Raw genomic sequence first — 13,717 nt, 5'->3', positions numbered from 1 at the left:
ACTACTTGGAGAACTAAAGTTTCCAGCTTAAACACAGTATATTCAACCCATCAAAATGATACAAAAATTGCACTGTTTTCTTTAGTAATAAGAACAAAACCTGGCAGTTGAACAAGACCATGAACCATGCAGCTTGTTGTTAGTTACTCTAAATCGCATTCTAGTCCACTTACAAAGCCGTCCATGATCAAGGTCTCCTCAGTGATCTTGCTGTAGGTGCTCTTCACCAGAGCTCTCATGTGATACAGCCGCAGCGTCAGACGAGCGTCTCGACTCTTGTAAACACCTGCGTTCAGACCACAAAACATTAAACATATCTTGTGTTGCATTCACTTCATTGAGTACACCTGCTCATTAATGCAAATGTACTGGGATTAAAATTTACAATAACAAAATTCAACTGATACGTGGTCACAGGTGTGTAAATATTGGCTACTTTAAAACAGCTTTGAATGCGGCTCGTCTAATTAGAAGTCTGAACTGTCTGCTTTATAATATTAGTTTCGCAGTTTTGTCTTTTACTTACAGCTCAAGTGTTTCATAACATGAAGATTTTGCATTGATGTCAGACTTATTTGTTTGTTATGAATAATCTAATATTTTGGTTTGTGTCCAGGTTCCAAATAAAAAGAGAAAACAAATTAAATGAGATGATTTATACATTTTTAATTCACTGAATCATCCAAAACAGTGATTACCACATGGTTATTAAATATATATAAACAGTTTTTTATGCATACATTTTTTTCCCAAGGATTGTGTAAGTAAGATTTTTGTTTTTTAAAGAAATCAATATTTTTATTCAGCAAGGACGCATAAAACTGATCAAATTGAAGTGGCAGTTAAGACATTTATAATGTCACAAAAGATTTCTATTTCAAATACATTCCGTTCTTTTGAACTTTCTATTTATCAAAGAATCCTAAAAAAAAGCATCTCAGTTTCCAAAAAAAAAAAAAAAAATTTTTTTCAACATTTAAAATAATATTAAATGTTTCTTGAGCAGCAAATCAGCATATTAGAATGATTTCTGAAGGATCATGTGACACTGAAGACTGGAGTAATGATGCTGAAAATTCAGCTTTGCATCACAAGAATGAATTATATTTTAATATATATTAAAATAAAAAACAGCTGTTTTAAATTGTAAAAATATTTCATTTTTTTCCCTGTTTTTACTGTATTTTTGATCAAATAAATGCAGCCTTGGTTGAGCATGAGAGACTTTCAAAAACATAAAAAATTCTTACCAACCTAGTGAAAAATAAATATACTAAAATGTGTTTGAAATACATTTATTTTATGCAAAGTATACTACAAATACATTTACATATTTATGCACTTAATAAAAATACCCTGCAATTGTACTTTTGGTATACAAAAATGGTATACTTAAAGTCTGCTAAATTGGAAGAACTAATCTTGTACTTAATGCACTTTAATTGTGCAGAAGTAGTGCTGAGGTCCAGATAAATATATACTGAAGTATATTTGATTGTGCTAAAGTGGAACTATTACAAGTATAGGTACATTTTAAATATCCTGCATTTAAAGACTGATATTATTCAAAGATCATACAATCCTCATCAATAGTGACATTAAAACACATTTTAGACTTAATATTAAGAAATGTGCATTGTGCACAAGTAGTTCTCCAATTAAAGTTCAATTATATTTTTTATATCAGTAAATCTCAAATGATATGTCAGGAAATATGTTAACAGATTTTAACTATACTTATAAATGTTTAACATATAACACATAACGTATATTTTAAATGTGTTACTTTTTTACTAGGGCAAACCCAAACTTTTGAACAGCTGTCAGTACGATGATGGTGTACTTCAAAAAGTTTTGGTTATACTACTCTTTTTTAAATGCATATTTACTCTTCAATATACTTGTGAATATAGTGGCTCTTGCAGTCTTTAAAGAGGACATCGGATGCCCATTTTTCACAAGCTGGTATGATTCTTCATGAAATGTCTGTAACATACTTTGGTTAAAATTCCTCAATGGAAACTGTTCACAGCGACCTGTTTCGGTGCATGTCTCTTTAAATGATAATGAGCTACTGGTTCACCCCACCCCTCTCTTCCATGGAGCATGTCGACAAGATGCATGGATTGCTGCCTTGGACACTGTATATGGCTCGGAGGTGGTCTTATTCAAATAGCTAGGTATCTATGTAGAAAATGGCTGCAGATTGAAACGGCTGGCTGGATGACACAGTTTCAGACTCAAACAGCCCACAACAAACTGACTGCGTGTTTTCTTTTCAGCTTCTCTGAGCTGGCAAACACGCCAGAAATCTAACTGAATACAAAAAAAAAAAAATGCTAAAAAAGTGAAAATTTCATCCGATGTCCCCTTTAAGAAAAACTGAGTACTAAAGGCACATCTTGTATAAACAGTAATTGACATTTTTTCCCAAAACTCCTGACATGAGCTGTTCTGTCTAACAGGTGAGCTTACACAGAGCAGAGGTTTGCTTACAGCAGGTCAATGCACTGCTAGAAGTGTTTATGACATGAGCTGTACTGTGCGGCGCTGCCATTATGGCTTCTTACCTGACAACAGCAGTTCTGAGTGCCTGTTAGTTAAAGTCACATTGACTTTCCCCGTAGTCGCGTTAAAGCTAGTGATTGTCAAAGTCATCGGCTGTTTCACTCCTTTATACTCAAACGAACCTTTCCACACGTACATGGGCGCGAACACGTCGTCAGGAACTGCAACGAGAAGATTTAATGTGGCAGAAGAGGTTAAGAAGCCATTTACACTATGCGTTAGGTGCAATTAAAACCTCGAACTCTTTTCGGAGGATCTGACTGTGAATGACCTCAGAGCAGAAATGATAGCGAGCTCATTCTCTACTTTAACAGCGACATCAACAATGTTAATAAAGCAATATGCTGTACTAGAGACTCTAAAACTGTGATCCAAGTTGTAAAAAACTTGCTACATAAAGTTACTTCATACTGTAATCATACTTGCTACAGTTAAATAATGAACTATATTATATAAGAATTAACAACAACAATATATGTGGATTTATAAATATATAATCAGATTTGTGTAATCATTTCATGTTTAGCATAATAAATATAATTTTGAAATTATTAAATGTAGTATACATTGTCTCTGTAGTGCAAATGGAAATAGTCTCTCCCTTGCATATGGAATTAGGTGATGTTTAAAGTTTTAATCCAATAGATGATTACCACCCAGTTATTATATATATATATACATATACTGTATATATATATATATATATATATATACACATACATATATTGTGATTACCATGACATAAAATCATTCATACTGCGATCTGATAAATATGTATGTATTAATTAATGATCATATCACTCAGTTATTAAATATATACTTAATTTTTTGCTGACTTTCCAGTAAAAATAACTATTGTTATACCTTTACCATGATTTAAAATCACTCATACTGTGATCTGATAAATATTTATTCATGGTCATATTTTGTTTATTATTGTTGTTTCAGTTTTATAAAAGCAGTCAGCCACATGTGATTGTATGTTGCAGTGATTTTGTTATGCATTATGCCTAAGAACATCATTTATCAGTGGTAAAAAAAAAATGTTAGTCATGATGCAAAGCTCCCTTAATCCTATAAATGTATAAAAATCACCACAATTCACTGGCCTAACTATAGGCTGTTTACAGTTACTGCATTCATATAGAACTGAACTGATGCGTGTACATCACCTAGTTTACAATAACTTCAAATGTTAATTTTATATAATTTTATAAAAATAAGTGAAAGGTGTTGTACGTGTTTTTCTATCTGTCCTTCAATCAAACTAATGACAGTAAACCCAAAATGATTGACAGGCAGAGAATGCTTCTGATTGGCACACATTATTCCCAAACAAACTGCTTTTCTTTAAAAGGATAGTTCACCCAGAAATGAACATTTTGTCATCATTTACTCACAATCCACTTGTTCTAAACCTGTATGTAAGAAGATATTTTGAAGAATGCTGTTAACCAAACAGTTGACAGTCCCTGACTTTCATAGTATTTTTTTCCCCATACGATGGAAGTCAATGGCTACCATCAACTGTTTGGCTACACACATTCTTCAAAATGTCTTCTTTTGTGCTCAACAGCTGAAAGAAATTCATACAGGTTTAAAACAACCGATTGAAATGATGGTTGAAATTATAACAGACATTTTGAGTAAACTATCCCTTTAATACACAATAATGGAAATAGACATGTGCAAGCAGTGATTATTATTCATTTTACATTATTTTTACAGCATTGTGAGACTCACCGTTGACTCTGGGACTCAATGTTCCTTGAACAGACGTTATGACTTTTTCAGTTGTCTTCGAGCCAGCTGAAAGAAAAATGCATATCACTGCAACAACGAGTCACTGCATCTGAAATGGGTTTAAGAAAATCATTTCACACACGACTTCCCACATCATGCAAAGGAAACGGCATCAGTCGGTTTCTGCCTCGACAAGACAAAAGAAACGGAAGAAAAGTTGCAGGCCACAAAGTTCAGGCGGAAAACACACATCTGAATTCTGCACTGTGTGCTGTATTGATGGTGTGTTGGACTGCTTACATCTACAAACGGGCACTTTCCCAGTCCAGGATCCATCCGGCCGGCACGCGCGGTGCTCCGAGCCCCCGGTGAGTATGAAACCAGGCTGGCAGGAATAGAGCAGCGTGTAGCCAAATGAGGGCAGGTCCATGCCCAGCACGTTGGCATGCGGCGGGGTCTTTGGTTGCTTACAGGAGTGGGCTGCATTAGGAGATATGTCAAGCAGTAAGCTCTAATGTTCTGATGCATGGGGAAATCTCATAAAAAACGTATCCACTTCATTTTTCATCCCAAAAAGGAAAAAAAAATCAAATATACTATAGCAAGTACTGTAATACAGTTTTTTTTCTATAATTATATTCATTTTTAAACATTTTAAATTAAACAATTTAATATATTTTTAAATATATTATTATTAAATATGTTATTATATACAATAAAATAAATACATAAATAATATGTTATAATGTTTAGAATAATTAATAATTAAAAAAAAAAAAGATAAATAAATTTTTTTTTCATTTGTATACTAATTAGGTTTTTTTCTGTTTTGTTTTTAGAAAAAAAAAACATTTTCAAATTTTTAGGATGATTAGACAAAATTTATACAAATATACATATATATATATATAATGAATATTGTGATACTATTGTGATAATGTAATATAATGTATGCATTACAATAATTAGAATAATTAATACAAATCAGAATTAGTTCATAATAGGCTTAAAAAATTGGCTTAAAATTAATTAAGCAGAATACAGAATACAATAGATTTTTGGAAGAAATATGACAGACAAGTTTTGTGAGACTCACACAGTAACACTTACTAGAGCTGCTCATAATAAATGCAACAGAGCTTGTCCACTCACGTGATGTACTGCAATGTCTGGTAAAGCAATATTTTTCATTTTCACATGGAATGACATGAATATGGAAAAAGAAGACTCCTGGAGGGTGAAATCAAAGTTGTACCGTGACATGCACAATGGATGACTTGCCAAGAAAACAAAATAACAGACATCTGGAAAAGATGAAGTACAATGCACACACACTCACACAAATAAAAAACAAACAAAAAAACAACAAAAAAAGTCCAAGTAGGCGTCTGTTGTGGAGGTTAAGCGAGAGGGACTCACGGACACATTCTGGCTGAGTGCCACTCCAGGTCAAATCTTGCTGGCATGTCCGTGTGGTGGAGCCCAGTATCAAGTGGCCCGTCTGACAGTGGAACTTCACTGTGCTGCCCACCTGAGGCACAGAGATAAGCCTGTCAGAGCTCCCACACATTTAAAACAAACACACACACACACACACACACACACACACACTGCTCTAAACTCTAAATCTCTGCTCTCACTCAAACACACTGCTGCTGAAAATATAATAGATATCAGGACTGTTCAAGATTCAGGATTTAAGAATCGTCTCCTGTTCAACTCATACAGTAAACATGATGACGATGTGATGAGTTTGAACTGAACTACAGTAGTAAAGGTAAAGACCATAAGATTAGGAGTAAGTAGGCTAATAATTCCAGATATAATGGCTACAGAAAAATAGCCACTTTTTATTAAAATCAGCTAAAAAGAAAAGTCAGCACCATTCAAAATTTGGGGTCAGTAAGATATTTATTACTCAAACACACTGCTGCTGAAAATATAATAGATATCAGGACTGTTCAAGATTCAGGATTTAAGAATCGTCTCCTGTTCAACTCATACAGTAAACATGATGACGATGTGATGAGTTTGAACTGAACTACAGTAGTAAAGGTAAAGACCATAAGATTAGGAGTAAGTAGGCTAATAATTCCAGATATAATGGCTACAGAATAATAGCCACTTTTTATTAAAATCAGCTAAAAAGAAAAGTCAGCACCATTCAAAAATTTGGGGTCAGTAAGATATTTATTTATTTATTATACTTATTTATATAACAAAGACTCTTATCCTCAACAAGGCTGCATTTATTCGATCAAAAATACAATAAAACAGCAGCATTGTGAAATATTATTACCATTTAAAATATTTGAAAATATGTTTAAATGTAATTTATTCCTGTGATGCAAAGCTGAATCAGTGTCACATGATCCTTCAGAAATCATTCTAATATTTTTTTTGAAAAACGTGATACATTTTATTTAAGGATTCTTTGATGAACAGAAATTTCATTAGAACATGATTTATTTGAAATAGAAATATTTTGTAACATTATAAAAATTACTGTCACTTTTAATTAATTTAATGCATCCTTGCGGAATAAAATTATAAATTTATTTAAAAAAAAAAAACTTACTGACCCCAAACTTTTAAATGAGTGCATTTAATATAATAAAATATAATATAATATAATAGAACATCATAGTATATAACAGAATATAAAAAATAATAGAATAATTGCCTTGAATATATTTATTAAAAGACAAACAAACAAATAATTAAATAGAGAACTAAAAGTATAATATATATATATATATATATATATATATATAATAATTAAAATAAATTACTAACACTGCCAACCAATAATCAACTAATACTAATTTTACTAAGTGTGTTTTTAAGCACATTCTGCATTCTGTTTTGAAGCTCAATTCAAATTAAAGAATTAAATAACAAATCAAAAAGCATTCTCTCATTTCAGTTCTGAATGCCGCACACTCTCCTCACATTTACTATACCTGAGGACCCGTATATACTCTAGTCTTACTTATTTCAGTTTTTTTTTAATTTTTTTTATGTGTTGCAAGGAAAAGCAGCCTTCATGTGAAGGAAGTCCTGTATAAACAGCAGAGATAATTCTCAGAGTTATAGTCGAACATGCAAATGTTGAGGAGGGGAAGCGGAGTCTGTGAGTCCTGCTGAGATGAAAGGCTCACAACACTGGAACATGAGATTTCATTACACCACACACTTCTAAAGGAATCGGTGACAACAGCAGCCTGACTGACACAAACAAGACGCGGAGAGCTCTGTGTTCACAGAGAGCCAGCCGAGAGTACCAGCTTTTATTTTGCCCTTCAAAGAGCTCATTCCTCAAGGCGTGAGTGATCCAAAGCAAACTCAGCAGCCAAACGCTTTTCATATTAGACCTGTCGAACACAGATGCTGGCGGTAACGGCCGTCTTTTTGAGATTATTGCCATTGGCAGTGCATGACTGACGGCTCCAAAATCTATTCCATAATTTTGGCAATGGATAATGCATATTTGTTGTTGTCATTCATATTTTGTATTAATATTGTGTACAATTACCATCCAATTGATTTCAGCGATTTTATTTTATTTGTTAAAATTAAGATCAGAAACCTACTCTATGCAAATATACAATAAATATGATAGATATAAATATGGTGACAGTTTAAATAACTTTCAATAACTTGCTAAGCAATCCATTCAATGTCCCTTTTTACCTCCATGGGAAAATACCTGGACTTCTGCAATGCATCTAAAACTTCTGCAATGCATCTAAAACAATGTTTTGAAGAATGTCACTATAATAATAATAATAATAATGAAAATAATTTGTGCTATTTCCATAAGAAATTCTGGTAATGCTATTTTGTGGATAAAATAAAATAGAAGAAATTGATAAATTGATAATAGTTTCACAATGTTTTGTGACTGTAATGAAAAAATATTTTTTTTTAGCAACAGTTGTGTTAGCAACAAGTACAGAGAATGTTTGTGGTTGTAATAAAATAAAGCAAAATAAATTTAAATAAAATAAAATAATAAAACAAAGCAAAGTAAAATGAAATAAAATTAAATACAATACAAATTTTAGCATCACTTGTGCCAGTACTGAGAATGTTTTGTAACAAAACAAAAAACAAAACAAAACAAAACAAAACAAAAAAAACAAAACAAAAAACAAAATAAGCAACACTTGTGCCAGTGCAGATACTTTTTTGTGGTTGAAATAAAATATTTTTTCAATTAATTATAATTTTTTTAACCAACATTCATGCCAATACAAAGTATTGAATTCTCATACATGTTGGTCACTCCGCTGTCTTGATATCAGCATTGGTTATTGAAAAATCCAATTGAGTCGACCAATTCTACCGCTGATCTGATATTATGGTGGGCAAAGTTGGCAATGGATGTCATATTAAATGCCCAATTCATTTTTCATTTCTCTTGCCCCTCTGAGGAAGAAACAGTGGAGTCTGAAGAGGCATTAAAGCACCGGCAGAGGCGTTCGGGCAGATATAGCGAGTGTTTGAAGAGTAAACTCTCCCCAGATAATAAGAGCTGATGGCGGGGACAGTCGCACATCCTGAAACTGCCACGGGCGCTTCAAACAGCATTTGACTGAATCAACTTGACAATAAATCAATTGTGCTTATAAAGACAGTACCTCGCCAGAGACCCGCGTTGACACGTACTCAAATGAAGGGTCTCTCTGAAACGTCTCTCTGATGTGGCATTAACGCCTTCGGATCATACTGTCACTGGGCGAGCGTATCTCCTTTTGTCTCAGCAATGACGGAAAATATGATTTTCAATTCTTAATAAGCACATCAAAAGTCCCATTGTGCCATTTGAAAAGGCCGTTTTTGCACTTGAAGATAAAAGTGGGCTACAACTGACAGAAATGGGCCTTTTGAACTGCCTTATACTTATTCTCCACATAATGGCTTTGATACGAGAGTTCTAGATAGTCCGAGAGCATCACTCGCAGCTCAATTCCTTCTTACCTTAAAGCCCAGACTGCTGTTCAGAGAGCCGTACTCCAGAGTACCTGGATTTTCGCACGTCGTCCGAGTCGGTTCTGCGGTAAAAGCAGAATGACACCATCATTATCAGCTCCTCCATTGTTATCTTTATAACTGGATTAGGAAAAGCAGACTCAGTCACTGATGTAATGGCAGTGACCCGTAGTAGCAGGTCATAATGTTCACATTTTCATCGTAGATCAAATCTGGAGTGGATATTATGGTCATTACTGGTTTGGCAGTGTTCGCTGATGAGGTTAAAATATTTTTTTGAGAACAGAAGATGGTGTACCTATGCAGCGCGGCTGCGTCCCGCTCCACGTGCCGTCTGCTTGACAGGTGCGTGTCGAGGAGCCCACCAGCACATAGGGGGCACTGCAGCTGTACGTGACCTCAGCTTTGAAGATGAAGCTCTGACCTTCTCGTCTGACGCGCGGAGGTAACCCGGGGTCACCGCAGAACTTGGCTGTAAAGGTAGTTCACGTGAAATTTGCCATTAGCAGCCCATTTGATTTACATACATCGACTTTTCTGAGTGAAATATGTTATTTAATTAGAGAAAAGGTTGATTTTATTAACTGGAATCTCACTGCAAATGTTTTAGTTGTCTCTACCAGGGTTATTATTGCTTACTTTAAAACTCATTCTTTTAAATTGAAATAAAATAAAATAATAAAATATAATATAATAAAAAAATCTAAATAAAACATTCAATGAAAACTTGAAACTAAATGAAAATGTGAAAATGAGAAAAAATGAAAATACATTTATGCTAAATAAAATAAAAATGAAAATATTAGATTAAATATGTAAACTAAATAAAAATGAGAAATGTTGCCTTGGCAACTAACTAAAATAAGTTTAAGTTGAAGCACTCACTGCAAATGTTCTAGTTGTCTCTACTATAACCTAAACTAAATAAAAAAAATTTGTAAAATAAAATAAAATACTTCTGCCAGTATTGAGAATGTTTTGCAAAATAAAAATAAAATATTATTTTTGCCATAAAAATGTTGTGATCATAATAAAATAAAAATTAAATAAACTTTTTTTAAGCAACACTTATGTTAGCAACCAGTACTGATGATGTTTTGTAATAAAATAAAATAAAATAAAATAAAATAAAATAAAATTTTAAATGTTTAAAATGTTTTAAATGTTTTAAATAAAATGTTGCAAATTTGAGCAACACTTGTGCCAGGAAACATGATCAATATTGATTTAATTTTAACTTTAATAAGCCATTTTTTATTAAATGCATCTAACAAGCATTTGATAACCAGGATTCTGTTTCTGATTATTTCTTCTCACTAAATGTTTTGCTCACTAAATAACCTTGCTTTCTGAATGATTTATCTGCGAGTAACCCGACCTGAGCCTCAAAACAAACAAAAAAATACATGCTGGTTCGAATTCAGCACACAGTCAATTATTAACCAGGCAGGTCTTAAGTTCTGGAGGAAATCTCTGCGTATGATTTGAAAAACATTTTGAGCTCAAAAGCATTTCCCAGTGCATTTTCTTGTACATACACACCCATACATACACATGGCACTTTCATTATTCAGCTGCAATACACTATAAATCGAATGTAAACAGCTAGACAGTAATTGGCAGACTTCAGTTTCACCATACAAAACAACGGAAAACAGCTTTGAGAGCGCATAAGACTGACAGACCCAAAATTAAACCTATTTCCACAGTTGATATGTCATGATTTCAGCAGGGCAAAAGCGTTTGACATATAAATTGCAGCAAAGCTCTGCAGGCTATATGGTATTTAAAGATCAGAAGTCGAGAGGCGAATTTTCGTGCCCCACGAGTGCAGAGGTTGGCTCACCTGAATGTAAATCGGAGTAATTATCCCTCTTTAAAAATGAAGCTGAAGGCCGAAGGGGGCACGGTGGCTGACGCTCTGTGATGAATAATTCACAGGGTGGGATGAGAAAGCCTGAGCCCACCGGCTCTGAGTGTGGCCACATGGACTCTGTCCACCGCAGCTGAGCGCTTAATCAAATGCAGCAGATTGCATTACACAGCATCTGTAAGGCGACGTTTAATGCACGTCAACTCCGATGGCCGTCAGCTGCCGGTGCGGTTAAACGGCTCTAAAGCAGTTTTAAATGGCAGATCAGTCAGTCTGTGGCCGCGGGGATCAGGCTTTCTTGGCAGTGCTTTGACACAAAGTCTTTGCAGGCTGCTGTGATAAAACAAGATCGCCCTGTAGCATTTTCCACAAGATACCTGAAGGAGAACTAGCAAGGTATCTGCCCTTCACAAGCGTTATCCACATCCAAATACGTGATTTTGATCATTAATACTCACTTATTTCCAAATACAGTGAGTTTTTGGACACTAGTTACACTTAAAAATGTCTGCATGTCATTGCATTATTGAGAATGTTTTTTGTATTTTTTCGCAATGAAATTAAATACAAATGAAATTAAATAAAATAATAAATCTAAGTACAACAAACAAACCAATCAATTAATAATACTCAACTCAACATTATTTCTAAAGCACTTTCAAAACCACAGAGCAGACCAAAGTGCTGTACAAAAGGAGATAAAAGATAAATGAACATAAAATCAATAAAAACAAAAACTTATTCCAGTACTGAGATTCTTTTGTGTTTGTAATAAAATAAAGCAAAATGAAGTAAAAATAAATAAATAAATAAATAAAAATAAAAAATACTGTCAAAATAAAATATAATTTTAGCAACCAGTACTGAGAATGTTTTGTGTTTGTTATAAATTTGTTATATTGTTATAAAATAATAAAAATAAAAATAAATAAAATAAAAATAAATTTTAAAAATAGTAACATTTGAGCCAGTACTGAGAATGTAATAAAACAGAGATAAAATAAAAATAAAAATAAAAATTAAATTAAATTAAATTAAATTAAATTAAATTAAATTAAATTAAATTAAATTAAATTAAATTAAATTAAATTAAATTAAATTAAATTAAATTTAAAAATAAAAATAAAAATTAAAATTAAATTAAATTAAATTAAATTAAATTAAATTAAATTAAATTAAATTAAAATCTTTGAGCAACACCAATACTGAGTATATTTTGTGTTGAAATTGACGGTATCATACACATCTGTCAATCTGCTGTCTTGATATAAGCATTGGTTATTAAAAAATGCAATTCAGCTGCCGATCTGTTATTATGGGGGACAAAGTTGGCAATGGATATCATACATAATAAAATATCAAAGCAAATAAGATTTATTTTAAAGAAAAATATAACAAACACACTTAACACACATGCATACTGATTTAATGCATTTTGTACTTTGTGACCAGGTGTATTCTTTGCATAAGTGTGACAGGCCAGTGATGGATAACGATGCAAATATGCACAACACATAAACACTTACTAGCATTATATATTCCACATGCAACGGCAGGTCTCACAGGCCAAATGTGGCACCGCGACAATAGAATCTGTGATGTTTTTACAGTGCACGCAGACCATTCTCATCTGACTGCTGGATTTTTTCTTTCTTTCACAGAATACAATTATTTCAACAGCTCTAGGCTAGAGCAAGTTATGCATAATAATCAGAACTGGAGAACCCAGTCAGGACCCGTGTCAGAAAAAAAGTTCCTTGATGAATAATACAATGCTTTGGAGAAGCAACAAACAGCACACGACAAAAAGCAAATCTGAATTTCACAATGCAGCTCGGTGCAGATGGGCAAACGTACGTCGCTGCACTGGTATTCACAGTGTGCTAACCATGTTAACCTGATTAAATATAGCCATTGATACTTCTGATGAGCAGATTCCATGCTTTAATATTCAGCACTTTCCATGAATACAGTACACTTTGGTGTTACAACATTTATTGTTATGCATTAGAGATGCAAATACAACATTCTTTGGTTACTGTTACATACTGTACGTAAGATAAAGTACAAAATTAACCAAGCACAAGTATTTTGGGAAGACTTTTTACTTAAAGTTTACCAAAAAAAAAAACAAACAAAAAAACTTGCATTTGCATATTATGCCAGTCAAAAGATTAGAATCTTTTGAATATTTTTTTGAAAGATTTTTCTCTTATGCTGACCAAAGTTACATTTATTTGATCAAAAAACAAAAAACTAAACAAAACAGTAATATTGTGAAATATTTTTATAATTTCAAATAAATGTTTTCTATTTGAATATATTTTAATTTGTTATTATATAAAATAATTGTACATAATTAAATAACTGTATAAAATGTAAATAAATGAATACAAAAAATCTAACAAATATTTTCTGTAATTTAAGGAATACGTTTATGAATACGTACAAACCAACATTTGGTCACTAAATAATAATAACAATAATAAGTAAAAAAAAAAAAAAAATGCATGTAAATATTTATAAATAATAAAATAA

General features: G+C 32.7%; 1 protein-coding gene across 1 annotated transcript in view; it reads right to left on the bottom strand.

The window, feature by feature from the left end:
- Positions 1-13,717, bottom strand: part of LOC107726638 (CUB and sushi domain-containing protein 3-like) — a 274,484-nt gene that overhangs the window by 2,247 nt on the left and 258,520 nt on the right. The window contains exons 61-67 of the mRNA XM_016536300.1: positions 9,605-9,778; positions 9,295-9,368; positions 5,731-5,842; positions 4,612-4,791; positions 4,312-4,377; positions 2,571-2,729; positions 174-286 (exon numbers count right to left, since the gene is read on the bottom strand). Coding sequence (XP_016391786.1) covers positions 174-286; positions 2,571-2,729; positions 4,312-4,377; positions 4,612-4,791; positions 5,731-5,842; positions 9,295-9,368; positions 9,605-9,778 — 878 coding nt within the window. The remainder of the gene's footprint in view (positions 1-173; positions 287-2,570; positions 2,730-4,311; positions 4,378-4,611; positions 4,792-5,730; positions 5,843-9,294; positions 9,369-9,604; positions 9,779-13,717) is intronic.

The sequence above is a fragment of the Sinocyclocheilus rhinocerous genome, unplaced genomic scaffold (assembly GCF_001515625.1).
Source record: "Sinocyclocheilus rhinocerous isolate Xijiao unplaced genomic scaffold, SAMN03320098_v1.1 scaffold5, whole genome shotgun sequence".
Lineage (NCBI taxonomy): Eukaryota > Metazoa > Chordata > Actinopteri > Cypriniformes > Cyprinidae > Sinocyclocheilus > Sinocyclocheilus rhinocerous.
The sequence above is the reverse complement of the archived record's forward strand: the minus strand, read 5'-3'. Positions and strand labels throughout refer to the sequence as shown.